Source organism: Anopheles coustani, chromosome 3 (genome assembly GCF_943734705.1).
Source record: "Anopheles coustani chromosome 3, idAnoCousDA_361_x.2, whole genome shotgun sequence".
Classification (NCBI taxonomy): domain Eukaryota; kingdom Metazoa; phylum Arthropoda; class Insecta; order Diptera; family Culicidae; genus Anopheles; species Anopheles coustani.
Genome location: NC_071288.1, coordinates 25309289 through 25326037, shown reverse-complemented (window position 1 = coordinate 25326037; position 16749 = coordinate 25309289). Strand labels below are relative to the sequence as shown.

General features: G+C 52.4%; 4 protein-coding genes across 5 annotated transcripts; 2 read left to right on the top strand and 2 right to left on the bottom strand.

The window, feature by feature from the left end:
* Positions 1–889: 889 nt before the first annotated feature.
* LOC131271605 (isopentenyl-diphosphate Delta-isomerase 1) lies at positions 890–2306 on the bottom strand. The gene is made up of 3 exons (XM_058273093.1): positions 1886–2306; positions 1501–1647; positions 890–1436 (listed from the first exon to the last, which is right to left on the bottom strand). Exons 1-3 carry the CDS (start codon positions 2159–2161, stop codon positions 1128–1130), a joined length of 732 nt encoding a protein of 243 aa, XP_058129076.1. The 5' UTR covers positions 2162–2306; the 3' UTR covers positions 890–1127.
* Positions 2307–2640: 334 nt separating this feature from the next.
* Positions 2641–3932, top strand: LOC131272470 (AP-2 complex subunit sigma). 2 transcript variants are annotated; one of them, XM_058274212.1, is made up of 3 exons: positions 2641–2818; positions 2913–3385; positions 3510–3932. In XM_058274212.1, the coding sequence occupies exons 1-2, from the start codon at positions 2816–2818 to the stop codon at positions 3336–3338; spliced, it is 429 nt and encodes a 142-aa protein (XP_058130195.1). In that variant the 5' UTR covers positions 2641–2815; the 3' UTR covers positions 3339–3385; positions 3510–3932. The 2 variants fall into 2 exon arrangements, with proteins under 2 accessions (XP_058130195.1, XP_058130194.1); XM_058274211.1 differs by having other exon boundaries at positions 2913–3932.
* A 252-nt stretch (positions 3933–4184) lies between these two features.
* LOC131272469 (rho-associated protein kinase 1) lies at positions 4185–6712 on the bottom strand. The gene is made up of 2 exons (XM_058274210.1): positions 5349–6712; positions 4185–5281 (listed from the first exon to the last, which is right to left on the bottom strand). Exons 1-2 carry the CDS (start codon positions 6648–6650, stop codon positions 4421–4423), a joined length of 2163 nt encoding a protein of 720 aa, XP_058130193.1. The 5' UTR covers positions 6651–6712; the 3' UTR covers positions 4185–4420.
* A 400-nt stretch (positions 6713–7112) lies between these two features.
* On the top strand, positions 7113–15984 carry LOC131271845 (stalled ribosome sensor GCN1). The gene is made up of 5 exons (XM_058273403.1): positions 7113–7215; positions 7346–7448; positions 7635–8605; positions 8671–9926; positions 10059–15984. Exons 1-5 carry the CDS (start codon positions 7201–7203, stop codon positions 15709–15711), a joined length of 7998 nt encoding a protein of 2665 aa, XP_058129386.1. The 5' UTR covers positions 7113–7200; the 3' UTR covers positions 15712–15984.
* Positions 15985–16749: the final 765 nt, after the last annotated feature.

Genomic DNA, 16749 nt, shown 5'->3' with positions numbered 1-16749 from the left:
CTTTTGAACACTTGCACCACATACACACACAATTTGCATGAAATGGCCAACAGAAACAACACAATTAGGGTGCAATGCTGCAATGTACCCCGGTTTCACGCGACGAACACGGTTTCACGCGACGTTTGATGAATTTTTGTATGGCGGGATTTTCCTTTAGACCCTGCTATACGCGGAGTGATACGCGAAACTCACATGCGTGACTGGAACGTTGGGCACGTTTAGCTTCACGCAGCCACCAACCTGCCCTACTCGGTACGCAACAGTGCGATAAAATGATCCACACGCAAAACCGTCCACGGGTCACACACTTCCGGTGTGTATACGCACCTTCTCTGTGTGGCTGTTCGCGACCACCTCGTGCGGTGTCTCGTACACGACTGAAAACTCTTCGCGGCCATCCGCGAGCAATCCCTTTCATGCGTTCAGCGGTTCACCCCACGAGGACCGGGAGAACGCAAAGAGCGAAAAGAAATTGTGACGTCACAACGTCTTTAGACCCCAACGTTGGTTAGGGGGGCACCGGTTTTCTCACGTCTCGAGACGCTCGGAGATAGCGTCCGATGTGGATGCTCATCTTGCTATGGTGGGGATGAGAATTTATGGTTAAAAAGGTTGTTTGGCGATGCTATCAGGGCATAATTAGAAACTGGATGATCGTTCCCCTTTCAGCTCTTGAAAAGAAGGTGTAAAATTAGAAAAAAAATAAATCATACTCATTAGCTTTCAAATTAAGTTTTGGTTGAAATCCAACGGTTTACGTTAAAAAAAGAGAAAAGATCGAACGCCTCTCAGTTTGCTTCAATACTTCTGGAAAACTATTTTAAGGTAATTAAAAATTAATTGCTGTGCTTTAACGGTAATCTAGTAAAAAATTAAAGCTGCTTAGTGAAATTATGATTGAAGATTCATTGTTTATTCATTTTCATCTGTAAATTGTTACAAAAATAAGTAAATCTGTATAAGTTTTTCCTCCACAACAGGTAACCCTTACGACTATAACAACGATCATAGAGAAATCATATATTATATTGCCCCACCTTAACCACTTGCAGCTCAGTTTTCGCTGATCACCGATGCCTTGGTTTTTCCTGTGGTCGAATGCCCATTTTGGTATAGTTATCCGTTTAAAATCGTTCGATTTGTTTGTGGTTTTCGTATTTTCCCAACTGATGCAGATTATCCCACCAGAGCCGTAGACGGTGCTGCAGGATAAGCCGGAACCAGGGCGTCAGCGGTGCATCTAGGTTACCGATCGTAGCGTCCAGCTCCTTCCGGCTGATGTAGCGCACTTCGCTCACCTCGGAGTCGTTCGGTTTGAGATCGACATCCTTCTGCAAGAACAGAATGTAGTCGATCTCGTGCTCGCCCCACGTACCGTCGCCCCGGTCGGCGTAGTGTATGCGCGTGAGGTAGTGGAAGTTTTCTGGCCTCGCCTGGAAATGATCGGTAAATGCAGGAGTAAACGTGTGTTTTTGCTGTATGTTGCCTTTAACTTACCTGAGCCATCGGAATACCGAGCTCGTAGTTCAGCCTTCGTTGGGCGGCGCGTCGTATGCCAAGGGCATTCAGTTCCTCCCGTTCGCCCTCGATGTCCCACAGCGGATGGCTACAGCAGGCGTTGGTAAAGCAGTCGGGAAACGTTATCTACCCAACGAATCATGTTCGTTGTCATACAAAATACCAAAACATAAACAGACACAAATAAAAGAAGCACGATCTACATAAAATCAGGAATAACAATCATCGCTAGCGTTTGAATTATTCATCCTGTATGACGTAAGGATGGAAACGGAGCGAACGATTGAGGCGCTGGCGCTTGTGTAGGGTGAAATCTGTGGGAGAAAGTGGGTACAATCAGCCCACCAGATGATAAAAAGCATACCTTGTGGATGGTTCTTCGTTGGAGCAGCATATCACCAGCACTGTTGAACAGAAACACACTAAATGCTCTATGCAGACGAATGTTGCCTTCATCATCCACCCGATGGCAGTCCCGCTTCGATATGCTGCCTGTGTACTGATCCTGATCGTTAACCAGGATACATTTCTCCTCCATTGCCAACTCCTGCAGTTTGGCGAAGTTTGCCGCGGCCACATTTGAATACGCCCTGGTAGGCAGGACGAGCGTGCGAAGCGTACGAGCAAGTTGGCCTAACATGTTGGCTTGATTTCACTCAAATACTAGTCAAATAAACTAACGAAAACTCAGACAAGACACTGATTGCTCATTCGAAGACTCCGCCTAAAGGACTGTACGACTCGAGGAATGATTATTTGCGTTGCGGAACCATTTGTTGGCAGTCTAATCTCTTGGAATTCGTAAACAAACCTTCGTTTCAGCTCTGTCAGTTTCCATAAAAATTTGACATACACCATGCTCATACTTGTTCGATCAAACTAAAATTCCACTACGTAAAGTTACATGAATTTGAAAAAATAAGCAAGATGGCTTGAATCGCAGTCCATTGTAATTTATTTTAAAATAATTTCACATAACTAGTAAGAACACTGCATGAGAAACATTGGATTGCAAAATACCACAACCCTTGCCTTACCATAAAGCATCCCATAACACAGCAGTATAAACATAGGCGGCTCGAGGGTTCAGTGCTGTCAAAGACCCTTCTTCTACGAGAAGAAATGAAAAAATAGCTGGATGATTGATAATCAATCTCGTCAAGTAATAGTTTGAAGATTTGGATTGCATATTCGTAGCGCGTCGGAAAAACGCTGCGAATAGTTAGTGGCCAGCGCTCTCTGCAAGAAATTTCACCCCCAAAGGCACCGCTTAAGCTGACCGACATCATTCACGATGGTAAGCAGGCGTATCGGAATCCTAGAAAGTGCCCTATCACCAGTTCGTCCGATAACAAACTTCCGTTTTCCACCCACAACACATCGCATTGCAGATTCGCTTCATCCTGATACAGAACCGTGCGGGCAAAACGCGGCTAGCGAAATGGTACATGAACTTCGACGATGACGAAAAGCAAAAGCTGATCGAGGAGGTGCACGCCGTGGTGACGGTGCGTGACGCGAAACACACGAACTTTGTCGAGTTCCGCAACTTCAAGATCGTGTACCGCCGGTACGCGGGGCTGTACTTCTGCATTTGCGTCGACGTGAACGACAATAATCTGTGCTACCTGGAAGCGATCCACAACTTTGTCGAGGTGCTGAACGAGTACTTCCACAACGTGTGCGAGCTGGATCTGGTGTTCAACTTCTACAAGGTGTACACGGTCGTGGACGAGATGTTCCTGGCGGGCGAAATCCGCGAAACATCACAGACGAAAGTTCTCAAACAGTTGTTGACGTTGAATTCGTTGGAGTAAGAACCTTGTCCCCTCTCCGAACGATATCCAGGACCGGGTGGAACTGTGTAGGTATTAATTGTTGCTCGATGCTTCTCCTCATCGCGATGTATGTTTTTCTTTTGTGTGTTACTCAACATTTGCGTATACCTGGTACCTTGCGGTACGTCCACTCAACGATGCGTTGCACAGCACGCAAGACGAGCCAATCGATGGCACAAACAAACCGAGAAGAACTGAATGAATCATTCCAAAAGAATCATTGATTGATGGCCAATCGTCGTCGCGGTCGTTGACGTGATGCGCTTGTATGCCATATTTCAGGAACCGACCAGAACCATCGTCTCATTATGCCAGCATCATTCAACTGCTGTTCAGCTTTTTGCGCTACTTTTCTCACCCCCCCAACCACCGGCGTCTTTTAGGGATAGTCTTGGCGCTTGAACCACACTCACCGATTGCCGGATCAATTCGCGCGTATCGATAGCTAATTTCACGCTACCCAAACATTGTATGATAACTGCTAGAAAGTGAGAGGAGAAGCACTGCCGGCTAGCATGAGCAGACACCCATTTCAAGATTCATACCATAACTGTACGTGTAGTGAAGAAAGATATATTTCCTTCAGTAATTTCCTAGGGGGTTTGTAAACCATACTCGTACGAATCAAACCCGAGTCGACGATGGTCCAGTGGCAACCGCTAGATGCGAGGTGAATGCTGCGCGAAACTCACCAAATGTGTACTGGGGTTAAATTAATCGAATGCATTAAATATAAAAAAATTAAGGGAAATATTATAGTAATATAACTATTATAATATATATTATCGAATGATCTGTATTGCGTAGTAATCGAATAAACGGAATGAGACCATAAACCTAATCTATTGTTTCGTAGTGTAAAGAAAGCTAGCTGATGGTCATTAAATAGAATCATTTTTATTATTGCATGAATTCCGATTCGCTAAAACATACACAACCTATAAAAATGATGCGTCCCCAAGGCGCAACTCTAGCAGGTCTAACTCCGTATATTTGAAGTTACATACAATTGATATCTAATAGAAATCAGTCTACAATTAATAAAAGGCCTCTACGGTGTTTCATTTCCACGGTCTAGGGGTTTTCCCGGAACATGGCTTCCCACCGAGCTGATTGAGTGCGGTGGCTGACGCAGATTTGCTCATCGTCCCTGCAACATCGCGCGTTGTCCCCTCTCTGGTGGTCTGTTTTCGACAGCTCGATAGCACCTCCTCCAGTCGCTTGAGATCATTGGGTGATTTTTCCAGCAGTAACTCGATGTAATTGTGAAGTAGTTCCTTGGGAAACGTGGGGACATGGCCGGCGTCCGTCGACCGACGCTCAGCTGTCGTTTGCGGAACTGGCGTACGGAAAGAATCGGACTCGTCGGTCAAAACGGATGTCTTCAGTGATCGCACACCATCGAGACGATCTTTGTCGAGTTGGCTGAGCGCGAAGCGATTGAACTGCTTCGACTTGGCCTCGAGATCGGACAGTTTGGAGGAGTTGTTCTCCTGTCCGCGCTGCCCGGGGCTCATGAGCACATCCAGTGCTTGCTTCCACTGGTTTTCCATTATCCGGTGCAGCTGTTCGGCAATATCGGCCCGCCGATGCTGTATCGTGTGCAGCTTTTCCTCCAGCTCGTGGATGCGCTTCGCCGAGTTGGCCAACTGTAGACGGTAGAGCGATTCCTGCTCATTGTACCGTTCCGTGAGCAGCTGTATCTCCTGCTCGCGTTTGTGATCGATCAGTTCGATCTGTCGCTTGGCACGATCGGTCAGTGATCGTTCCTTTTTCTGCGATTCATCCTTCAGCTCTGCCTCAACGGTCGTGAGCTGTTTCTGGAACTCTTTTAGCTTATCCGAAACAACATCTTCCAGCTGGGATTGATAGTACTTTTTCAGCGAAACTCGTTGTATTTCCAGCTCTTTAAGCAGTTTTTTCTAAAATATATAGAAACCAGTTTTGAGTTTTAACAGTTAAAGAGATTTCACCTTCGCCGTTGCTTACCGATTCCTCCTGATGGACAAGGATTTGTTCCTTCATGTGTTTCGTTTGTTCGCGCAAACTTTCGTTTTCGCGTGTGACCTCCGTGAAACGTTTCCCTAGGCTATCAGTTTTCGTTTTTAGTGCACAAAAATCCGCCCTCAAGCGCACACCATCGGCGAGTTTCTTCCGTTCGCTCTCCAAATCTGCCCCCAGCTGGTCGTTCGCTTTGCGCAACTTTCCCAGCTGTTCCCTTAGCTGCCGTTCATTGTCGCGGCTGTTGGCAAGACGTATTTGAAGATCCTCCAGCTGGCGTTTGTGCACCTCGTTCACGTCCCGGTTGGCACTGGCGAGCGTTTCCACTTTCGTCTCCAACGCTTCGTTCTTGGCCTCCAACTTTCGGACGAGATTCAACGTTTCCGTGATTTCCTTCTCAAGGAAAAGGTTCTTGTTTTTCACCTCCAAATTTTCCGCCATCAGTTTTTCGTGCGTTTCGATATGCTTTAGTTCCATGTCCCTTATTCGACTGGTCAACCGAGTCGTTTCCTGCTCGAGGTTGCCGATGATGGTCACCTTCTCCTTGTCAACGGACAGGGCAACGGATATTTTCTCCTCGTACTCGAGCAATTTCATCTGTAACGATTGGATGTTACGTTCGCAATGCTGCCGCCGTAGACGCTCCTCCTGGAGGGCTTTCGAGTATTCGGGTTGCCCTGGTGCACCATTCGTGTACCAAATATCGCTTAGATTGAGGAGATTTCCATTTTTAGAGGCCGGTTTAGTAGACGCTGCGTTCTGTACGTTTCGTGGTGGTTTCTGTGGAACTGGCCCACATGGTGGAGCCGGTTTCACTAGCCCGTGGAAGTCGTTCCCTGTGAGCGAAGGGTAATCGTGCATCGACAACCCGTTGATATCGAGCAGCGATCCATCGGGACTATGCACGCCGTTGTGTTGATGGTGCAATGGGTGGTGTTGCTGGGGCTGTTTGTGATCGCCCTCCTGAAGGTATTGATCGATTTCGTGGAGAATATACTGCTGCTCCTTGTGCGGCTCCGGGTGCCCGGGGTGTCGTTTGAACGGGGTGGATGCAACGTATTGTTCGGTACGTTCGGCAGCCGAACAACCGTTCATCGAGTAACTTCCTATTCCGGCCATCGAAAGTGTGCTGTTGCGATGGGCAAATGACTCGTACGACAAACAATCCACACTTCCGAACGAACAGTTGTTGGCAGTGGTTCGTCGGAGCGTCTCCGCAACGGGAGACTCACAGTTGAAGAAATCCGGAGGAATCAACAACAAAATGTCCGTTTCATCGGAATCACTCATCACATGCTGGTGGCTGGAGGTTGTAAAACACTAAACAAAATGAGCAAAACTTAAATTTCACACAAAAAAACACGTAAAACGGACACAAACTAAACTGAAACGATCGCCACCAACGCCGCGACGATGCGAAGAAAACGAAAACAAACAGAAGCTGACACGGGCGTCAGGTAGCGGTGTTGGTTGTAAACAAACGGAATTTTGGTTACTACCACAACACCTGTGCTGTCAGTTGCACAACGACGTTAGTTTCTCATAATTTTAAAGATTTTTTCATGCGTTCCTTCTTTTAATATAGCAATATTGATAAATAAGAAGTATTAAATATTAAACCTCGTAAACGGTGCATTGTAATGTAATTTTATTCTGTTTTTATTTCAAGATGATGCAAGTACTGCTAGTTCATGGGAATATGTCATGTGTGTCGATTACTGTCACTACGAATTGTCGGCGAAAAAAAACACGACCGCTTGTCCAGTTGTCAGCTTTTTGTGTGTGGTGTTTTCGACGACAGGATTGGCACGCTGAAAACTGGTTACATTTGTCCTCAAAAATGGCTGATGCCGATGTAAGTAACACGTATCGTTTGTTTCCAACCTGCCTGCCAATCTGCAACACTGCCGACGGGCAATGGTGAACATTTTCACTTATCTTCAACCTTTCTCTCTGTCCCGGCTATCGAACTGCCAACATCATAGCTTGCTAAGGCACTGAAAGATTTACCCAACCGGGTGCTAAATGTGCCCGTCGAGGAACGTCCAGAGTTGTTTCGCAATGTGATCGACGTTTTACCAAATCCGGGTAAGTGGTCATCGGTTGTAGATCGTGTTTACATCACATAGAACCGGCAAACTACCATCGCTGTATGTGTTTAAGCTCGTTCTAACCTCAATTTGTTTTTATCATCCCAGCTGTGGGATGGGGGGGGAGGGAGTTAAACAATACTGTGAAATCATGTTCAATGCTATCTTGTGCGCTATCTTGCAGGAATAAACGCCACGATTGTACGAGGAATCTGTAAAGTGATTGGAACAACCCTTACCAAATACAAGGACCCAGAATCACAGGCGCTCGTGCGGGAGCTGCTAGTGGCGGTGCTGAAGCAGCATCCCGATCTGACCTATGAGCACTTCAATGCCGTACTGAAAGCACTGCTCACGAAGGACCTCGCCGCGGCTCCACCGATCAAAGGTGCCCAGGCGGCCGTCTTGGCGCTGGGATGGGCAAATCTGATCGCTTCCAACGCTGACCACGAGTCGGCCGTTGGTAAGAAAGAGTTTCCCAAGCTGCTCGAAATCCAAGCCGGCCTCTACCAGCTCTCGCTCACCTCGGGCATACAGAAGATATCGGACAAGGCGTTCAGCTTTCTGCGCGAGTTTTTCTCACGCGACGAAGAACAGGCCCAGCGTTACTTTGACAAGCTGCTTACGCTCGAACCGTCGGCCGGCGTTATTGTGATGCTGTGTGCCATTTTGCGCTTTTCACAGCAGGAGTACGATTCGGTAGCGCTGCTCGATCAGAACAAGGCCAAACTGCTGGACCACATGGTGAAGGGACTGATAACGGTAAAGACAAAACCACACGCGAGCGACATTGGGGCGTGCTCGGTACTGCTGAAGGCGCTAACGAAGGATGAGTTCCGGACGATCATCGTGCCCACCTTGCAGCGGTCGATGCTGCGATCGGCGGAAGTGATTCTGCGCGCCGTCGGTGCAATAGTGAACGAACTGGAGCTCGACATCAGCGATCATGCGCACGAGCTCGGTAAACCGCTCGTGCAGAATCTGGCCTCGAAGGAGGAAACGGTACGCCTCGAAGCGGTGGAATCGTTGAAACAGGTCGCTCTCAAGTGTAGCACCACAAGCGCAATCGAAGCGCTGCTCAAGGAAGTGTTTGCGGTGCTGAATGGTTCCGGTGGGAAGATTACCGTGGCCGAGCTAAGGATAAACCTGTTGCAAGTGAGTAACGGTGCTTAGTTTTCAATTGAATAGAATTAAATTGACGAGTTGTTACTCCTTTTTAGGGCGCCGGTAATTTGAGTTACAACAACATCCCATCGAAGCAAATTCAGACTATCCTCCCGGCGACCTGTGAATACTTCACCAAGGTGCTGGAATCGGAAATCCAGGAGAAAGTCATCTGCCATGCGCTGGAAATGTTTGGCCTCTGGACGGTAAACTACCAGGGTGAGATCCCGCCGAAAGTGGTGCAACTGTTCAAGAAGGGTCTCGATGCGAAGGCACAACCCATCCGCACGAGCTACCTCCAGTGGTTCCTTTCCTGCCTTCGCCATGGCAAGCTCCCGAGTGGGAACGATTTCAGCACGACGCTTTCGAAAATCGTCGAAAAGGCCGCCCAAAACCCGGCCCAAACGCCGCTCGTTACGGAAGGCGTCGGAGCGGCCTGCATCCTGCTGCTAACGAATCCCGCCGTCACCGAGAAGCTGAAAGACTTCTGGAACATCGTTCTCGACATGGGCAAGCAGATATTCCTCGGCGAGAAGTTTCTCGCGGCCACAAACGTCGAAACGCTCTGCTACGTGATGGTGATATGCGAGCAGCTGCTTCTAAACCACCGGGATGAGCTGAAGGGCGGTGGTGCGGAACCGTTGTTCCGGGCAGCGATCGTATGCATGATGTCGGCCCATGCGAAGGTGCGCCGTTATTGCCTACCGCTGGTACGGAAGATGGTGAACAGCTCCGACGGGGTCACGTTGGCGAACAGTTTACTCAACGAACTGACCCGCTACGTGGAGACGGCAAAGATTGCCGGCGAAGGCGAACCGCAGGAGGACGGTGTTACTCCAGGCCAGGGCCTTATCGATACCATATGGGCCATTTGCAGCGTAGAAAACTTCACCAATGCCGACGCTCAGTCGCTCGCACTCAGCGCGATGCTGTGCACGCATCATCCGGCGGCCGTGTCGATCAGCTCGAACCTCTGGGAGAATATTTTGGTGCAATACAAACTAAACGGCAAGCAGTTTATCGCCCTCAATACGGCCCAGATCGAAGAAACGTTCTTCAGCTCGTACAAAGCGACGGCCATGTATGAGAATACGCTCGGGACACTGTCGCGTCTCAGTCCGGATCTTATCCTGCCAGTGTTGGTGAAAAACGTGGCCGATCAGCTGAACAATTCGCGCATGTCAAACGTCACGGACGAGGAGTACTTTACCTACCTGACACCGGACGGTGAGCTGTACGATAAGAGCGTCATTCCGAGTTCGGACGAGCAGATCCAAACGGCACACATGAAGCGAGAGAACAAGGCTTATAGGTAAGATAGTTGGAAATCAAAAGTTGGCGTGTTTTGGCGAGTAGATCACCATGATTACGTAGTGTAATACGAGGGTGATGTTGTTCATGCAAGAACATTTAATTATCAATCTTTTTCTCCCCACAATTTCAGCTACAAAGAACAACTGGAAGAGCTACAGTTGCGCCGCGAGTTGGAAGAGAAGCGGCGCAAGGAAGGTAAATGGAAGCCACCGCAGCTGACACCGAAGCAGAAGGAGGTGATCGAGAAGCAGCGCGAAAAGGAGAACGCTATCAAGGTGCGGCTGCGGGCACTGAACGATTCCATCACGACACTCGTGTCCCAGATCGAGGGCGCCGCCAAGGGTACCCCGAAGGAACTGTCGATGTTTTTCCCCACGCTACTACCGGCCATTCTGCGCGTGTTTTCGTCTCCCCTCGCGGCGCCGGCCATGGTGAAGCTGTATCTCCGGCTCAAGGACACCTGCTTTACCGGCGATCGGGTGGAGCTGGGGCGGGATATTTCGATTGCGACAATACGGCTCAGTAAACCACATTGCGATCTGGAGGAGAGCTGGTGCACGGCCAACCTGGTCGAGCTGGTGAGCGACATTCTCGTGACGCTGTACGATGAAACGATCGATATGTTCAACGTGCACCGGGAGGAGGACGGTGCCAAGGGGTACCTGCTGAACGCGCCCTCCTTCAGCTACACGTTCGAGTTCCTCAAGCGGGCCATCACGCTGCCGGAGGCGCAACAGGATGAAAGTTTGGTGATCAATGGCGTGCAGATTATCGCGTATCACGCGCAGCTCAAGGGTGACACGGTCGATGGGAAGGACTTCGAGGACCTGTACCATCCGCTGTACATGCCGCGGCTGGAGATGATAAAGCTACTGTTGCGGCTTACCCAGAGCCACCGCGGGCGGGTGCAAACGCAGGCCGTCGCCGCGCTGCTCGACGTGGCGGAGAGTAGCTCCGGCAGGGAGTACGCGGCTCGGGCGGATCAGCGAGAAATCGAATGCCTGCTGATGGCACTGCAGGACGAGCTGGATGCGGTACGCGATGTGGCCCTTCGGGCACTCGCCATCATGATCGACGTGCTGCCCTCGATCGCGGACGACTACGAGCTGGGGCTGCGGTTAACTCGCCGCCTGTGGGTGGCCAAGCACGACCTTTCGCAGGACACGCGCCAGCTGGCGGAGAACCTGTGGCGCGAGGGCCACTACGAACTGCCGATCGTGATGGGGGACGAGCTGATGAAGGACATTATCCATCCGGAACCGTGCATCCAGAAGGCGGCCGCCGCCGCCCTGGTGACCATCCTTACGGAAGACTCGTCGACGATCGAGTCGGTGCTCGAGCAGCTGCTGGAGATCTACCGTGAAAAGCTCGTCATGATTCCGGCCAAGCTGGATCAGTTCGATCGGGAGATAGAGCCGGCCATCGACCCGTGGGGACCGCGGCGCGGGGTCGCCATTACGCTCAGCAACATTGCGCCCTTCCTAACGCCCGAGCTCGTGAAGAGCCTAATGCAGTTCATGGTTCGCCACGGGTTGCGCGATCGCGAGGAGATCGTACACAAGGAGATGCTGGCGGCGTCGCTGGCGATCGTGGAGCACCACGGTAAGGACAGCGTTGCCTACCTGCTGCCAACGTTCGAGCACTTCCTCGACAAAGCACCGAGCCACAGCGCGTACGATAACATCCGCCAGGCGGTGGTCATTCTGATGGGCTCGCTGGCGCGCCATCTAGATCGGGAAGACGAACGCATCATGCCGATCATCGAGCGGTTGCTGGCCGCCCTTGCGACACCGTCGCAGCAGGTCCAGGAGGCGGTCGCCAACTGCATCCCGCATCTGATCCCCGCCGCCAAAGATCAGGCGCCCGCCATGGTGAAGAAGCTGATGCAGCAGCTGGTGAAGTCGGAAAAGTATGGCGTACGGCGGGGCGCTGCGTACGGCATTGCAGGAATCGTCAAGGGTCTGGGCATCCTTTCGCTCAAGCAGCTCGACATCATGAGCAAGCTGACGCTGCACATCCAGGACAAGAAGAACTACAAGTGCCGCGAGGGTGCGCTTTTTGCGTTCGAGATGTTGTGCAGCACGCTTGGCCGGCTGTTCGAGCCGTATATCGTGCATGTCCTGCCTCACCTGCTGCAGTGTTTCGGCGACTCGTCGTCGTACGTGCGTGAGGCGGCGGACGAGTGTGCCAAGACGGTCATGGCGAAGCTATCGGCACACGGTGTGAAGCTCGTGCTTCCCTCGCTGCTGAACGCGCTGGACGAGGACTCGTGGCGCACGAAGACGGCCTCGGTCGAGCTGCTCGGTGCGATGGCGTTCTGTGCCCCGAAGCAGCTCTCCTCCTGCCTTCCCAGCATCGTACCCAAGCTGATGGAGGTGCTCGGTGACTCGCACATCCGGGTGCAGGAGGCGGGCGGTGATGCGTTGCGTGTGATTGGGAGTGTCATCAAAAATCCCGAAATTCAAGCAATCGTACCGGAGCTGCTGAAAGCGCTCGAGGATCCGTCGGGTAGGACGTCGGCTAGCTTGCAGTCGCTGCTGCAGACAAAGTTCGTGCACTTCATCGATGCACCCTCGCTGGCGCTCATCATGCCGGTGGTGCAGCGCGCCTTTATGGATCGCTCGACCGAGACGCGCAAGATGGCGGCGCAGATCATCGGCAACATGTACTCGCTGACGGACCAGAAGGACCTAACGCCCTACCTGCCGAACATCATTCCCGGGCTCAAGACGTCGCTGCTCGATCCGGTGCCGGAGGTGCGTGCCGTGTCGGCCCGTGCCCTCGGGGCGATGGTGCGCGGGATGGGTGAGTCGTCGTTCGAAGACCTCCTACCGTGGTTGATGCAAACGCTCACGTCCGAGTCGAGCAGCGTCGATCGGTCCGGCGCGGCCCAGGGTCTCTCGGAGGTGGTCGGTGGGCTCGGCGTGGAGAAACTGCACAAGCTGATGCCGGAAATTATCGCCACGGCCGAGCGCACCGACATCGCGCCACACGTCAAGGATGGCTACATCATGATGTTCATCTACATGCCGTCGGCCTTCCCGAACGACTTTACGCCGTACATTGGGCAGATCATCAACCCGATCCTGAAGGCGCTCGCGGACGAGAACGAGTACGTGCGCGATACGGCGCTAAAGGCTGGCCAGCGAATCGTCAACCTGTACGCCGAGTCGGCGATCGCGCTGCTGCTGCCCGAGCTGGAGAAGGGCTTGTTCGACGATAACTGGCGCATCCGGTACAGCTCGGTGCAGCTGCTCGGCGATCTGCTGTACAAGATTTCGGGCGTGTCGGGCAAGATGACGACGCAGACGGCCTCGGAGGACGACAACTTCGGTACGGAGCAGAGCCACAAGGCGATCATACGCAGTCTCGGAGGCGATCGGCGAAATCGGGTGCTGGCCGGGTTGTATATGGGCCGCAGCGACGTCTCGCTCATGGTACGCCAGGCCGCCCTGCACGTGTGGAAGGTGGTTGTCACCAACACACCGCGTACGTTGCGTGAAATCCTGCCGACACTGTTCTCCCTGCTGCTCGGTTGTTTGGCCAGCACGAGCTACGACAAGCGACAGGTGGCAGCCCGCACGCTCGGCGATCTGGTACGCAAGCTGGGTGAGCGTGTCCTGCCGGAAATCATTCCGATCCTCGAGCGTGGCCTCAACTCGGATCAGGCCGATCAGCGACAGGGCGTTTGCATTGGGCTGTCGGAGATTATGGCATCTACCTCGCGCGACATGGTGCTCACGTTCGTGAACAGCCTCGTGCCGACGGTACGCAAAGCGTTAGCCGATCCACTGCCCGAGGTGCGTCAGGCCGCAGCTAAAACTTTCGACTCACTGCACACGACGGTCGGATCGCGTGCCCTCGAGGACATTCTTCCTTCGATGCTGGAAAGCCTCTCCGATCCCGATCCGGATGTGGCCGAATGGACGCTGGATGGCTTGCGGCAGGTGATGGCCATCAAATCGCGTGTCGTCCTACCCTACCTGATTCCGCAGCTCACGGCCACCCCGGTCAACACGAAGGCACTCTCCATTCTCGCGTCGGTGGCGGGCGAGGCACTGACCAAGTACCTGCCGAAGATCCTGCCGGCCCTCCTATCCGCGCTGGCCGCCGCCCAAGGCACACCGGAGGAAGTGCAAGAGCTCGAGTACTGCCAGGCGGTTATTCTGTCCGTCAGCGACGAGGTCGGCATCCGGACGATCATGGACACGGTGATGGAGTCCACCAAATCGGACATACCGGACACGCGCAAAGCGGCCGCCACGCTACTGTGCGCGTTCTGTACGCACTCCCCGGGCGATTACTCGCAATACGTGCCGCAACTGTTGCGCGGATTGTTGCGCCTGCTGGCCGACAGCGATCGGGACGTGTTGCAGCGCTCGTGGGATGCCCTGTCGGCGGTGACGAAAACGCTCGACTCGACGCAACAGATCGCGCACGTAACGGACGTCCGGCAGGCGGTCAAGTTTGCCAGCAGCGACCTACCGAAGGGTGGCGAACTGCCCGGTTTCTGTCTGCCGAAGGGTATCACGCCACTCCTGCCCGTATTCCGTGAGGCGATCCTCAACGGGCTGCCCGAGGAGAAGGAGAACGCAGCGCAAGGTTTGGGTGAGGTGATTCAGCTGACCTCGCCGGCTTCGCTGCAACCCTCGGTGGTGCACATCACCGGCCCGCTGATCCGTATCCTGGGTGATCGGTTCAACGCCGGTGTGAAGGCAGCCGTCCTGGAAACACTCGCCATTCTCCTGCACAAGGTGGGCATCATGCTGAAGCAGTTCCTGCCCCAGCTGCAGACCACCTTCCTGAAGGCACTGCACGACCCGAGCCGGGTGGTGCGTATCAAGGCGGGCCACGCACTGGCCGAGCTCATCCTCATCCACACCCGCCCCGATCCGCTGTTCGTGGAGCTGCACAACGGCATCAAGAACGCGGACGATGCGAGCGTTCGCGAGACGATGCTGCAAGCGCTCCGTGGGCTGCTAACGCTGGCCGGCGATAAGATGACGGAACCACTGCGGAAACAGATCTACACCACACTGTCCGGCATGCTTGACCATCCGGAGGACATCTCGCGGGCTGCCGCGGCCGGATGCTTCGGTGCGCTCGCCCGCTGGCTCGCACCGGATCAGCTCGAGGACGCACTGGTGACGCACATGCTCAACGAAGACTATGGTGATGATGCACAGCTGCGCCATGGTCGCACGGCCGCCCTAATGGTAGCGCTGAAGGAGGATCCTGCCAACGTGCTGGTGCCGAAGCACGAACCGAAGATCTGCAAGGTAATCACCGGCGCGATCGTATCGGATAAGATCGCGGTGGCGCAGAACGGTGTGCGGGCAGCCGGTTACCTCCTGCAGTACGGTATGGTGGCCGACGGTGGCGGCACCACGACGGTCAAGCTGGCGACCGGTGTGATTGCACCGTTCGTGAAATCGATGAACCACAGCAGCAACGAGGTGAAGCAGCTGCTCGCCAAAACCTGCATCTATCTGGCGCGCGTCGTACCCCCCGAGCGTACCGCACCCGAGTACCTCAAGCTCGCCATTCCGAGCCTGGTCAACGGGACGAAGGAGAAGAACGGCTACGTCCGCTCGAACTCGGAGATCGCGCTAGTGCACGTGCTGCGGTTGCGCGACGGCGAGGACTTTTACCAGCGCTGCGTGACCCTACTCGAGCCGGGCGCCCGTGACTCGCTGAACGAGGTCGTCAGCAAGGTCCTCCGCAAGGTGGCCCTGCAGGCGGTGGGCAAAGAGGAGGACCTGGACGACACGATCCTCTCGTGATCGCCACCATTCAACGACCAACGAGGACAACGACGAAGACGACGACCACGACGACGCCGACGACGACGATTTCACCAACGACAGTGTAAACGATGCGGTGAACAACGACGACGCTGGGAGGATGGCTGGTGGCAACTGTGGGAGCTCATTACGCGAGTGCTTCGAGCACATCATTATAAACATATGCGTTTTATACTACCAGTACTGCTGCAACCACTACTACTACTACTACATCTACCGTAAACTATCAGAGCCGGAGAATAAACACGCAAAAAACCGAACTCGAACGTGTTGATGATCATGCGAAGAGGAGGGCGGGGGCATGGAAGGTCATTTGGTTTCCTTCTTCACTTTGCTTATGCTCCGAGTCGCGCCGACCCGTCAGGGATCAAAGATTAATTTGTCCTTTTTATTGCTTTCTTTCTCCTTCGCATTGTGTCATTTTGTTTACGCACCACCTCACCTTTGGAGCTTCTCTTACTTTACATTTTCTCTTTAAATTATCACGCACCATCTACGTGCTGTCCTTGCCTCGAGGCGATCGTTTCGATGCGTGTGCGTATGGAGAAAAATTGGAAATGAAAAGCAGACAGGAGGTAGCCTTCGCCGTGAAACGAGTAAAGTTGAGATTCCACAGAACACATTTTGTATGTTTATCGAAATGCCAATTGTACCAGTGGAATATGATATACAATACAATATGCATGATGCTGAAATAATGCATCTATAGATATGCACTTCTTTTACGCGCCTACTAATGAGCGTTTTAAAGTTAACAATCTTGAAGGAATAGAAAACAAGAATTCTCACCTTGATATGAAGCATTAGAAAGCATTTGCATTTGGCCATTTAAAATATGTAGATTTTTAAGACATATGAGTCCTATGTAGGTCTCATATGGAATTTACTTTATACTTCTGTTTGATCATACATTGCCCATGCTCTTATACGTATGCATAAAGCAAACCGTATTTTTTTCTTTATCGGTATCATATAAAACAAAGAATATACATTGCTCATGCATTGTCTATATACGAT

Coding starts and splice junctions, on each gene's coding strand:
- LOC131271845 (XM_058273403.1), top strand. Junction 7,449..7,634: donor CGACGTTTTACCAAATCCGG/GTAAGTGGTCAT, acceptor GCTATCTTGCAG/GAATAAACGCCACGATTGTA. Junction 9,927..10,058: donor CGAGAGAACAAGGCTTATAG/GTAAGATAGTTG, acceptor CCACAATTTCAG/CTACAAAGAACAACTGGAAG.
- LOC131271605 (XM_058273093.1), bottom strand. CDS start 2,161: ATGTTAGGCCAACTTGCTCGTACGCTTCGCACGCTCGTCCTGCCTACC. Junction 1,648..1,885: donor AACGAAGAACCATCCACAAG/GTATGCTTTTTA, acceptor TTCGTTGGGTAG/ATAACGTTTCCCGACTGCTT. Junction 1,437..1,500: donor TCGGTATTCCGATGGCTCAG/GTAAGTTAAAGG, acceptor GATCATTTCCAG/GCGAGGCCAGAAAACTTCCA.
- LOC131272469 (XM_058274210.1), bottom strand. CDS start 6,650: ATGAGTGATTCCGATGAAACGGACATTTTGTTGTTGATTCCTCCGGAT. Junction 5,282..5,348: donor TTGTCCATCAGGAGGAATCG/GTAAGCAACGGC, acceptor TATATATTTTAG/AAAAAACTGCTTAAAGAGCT.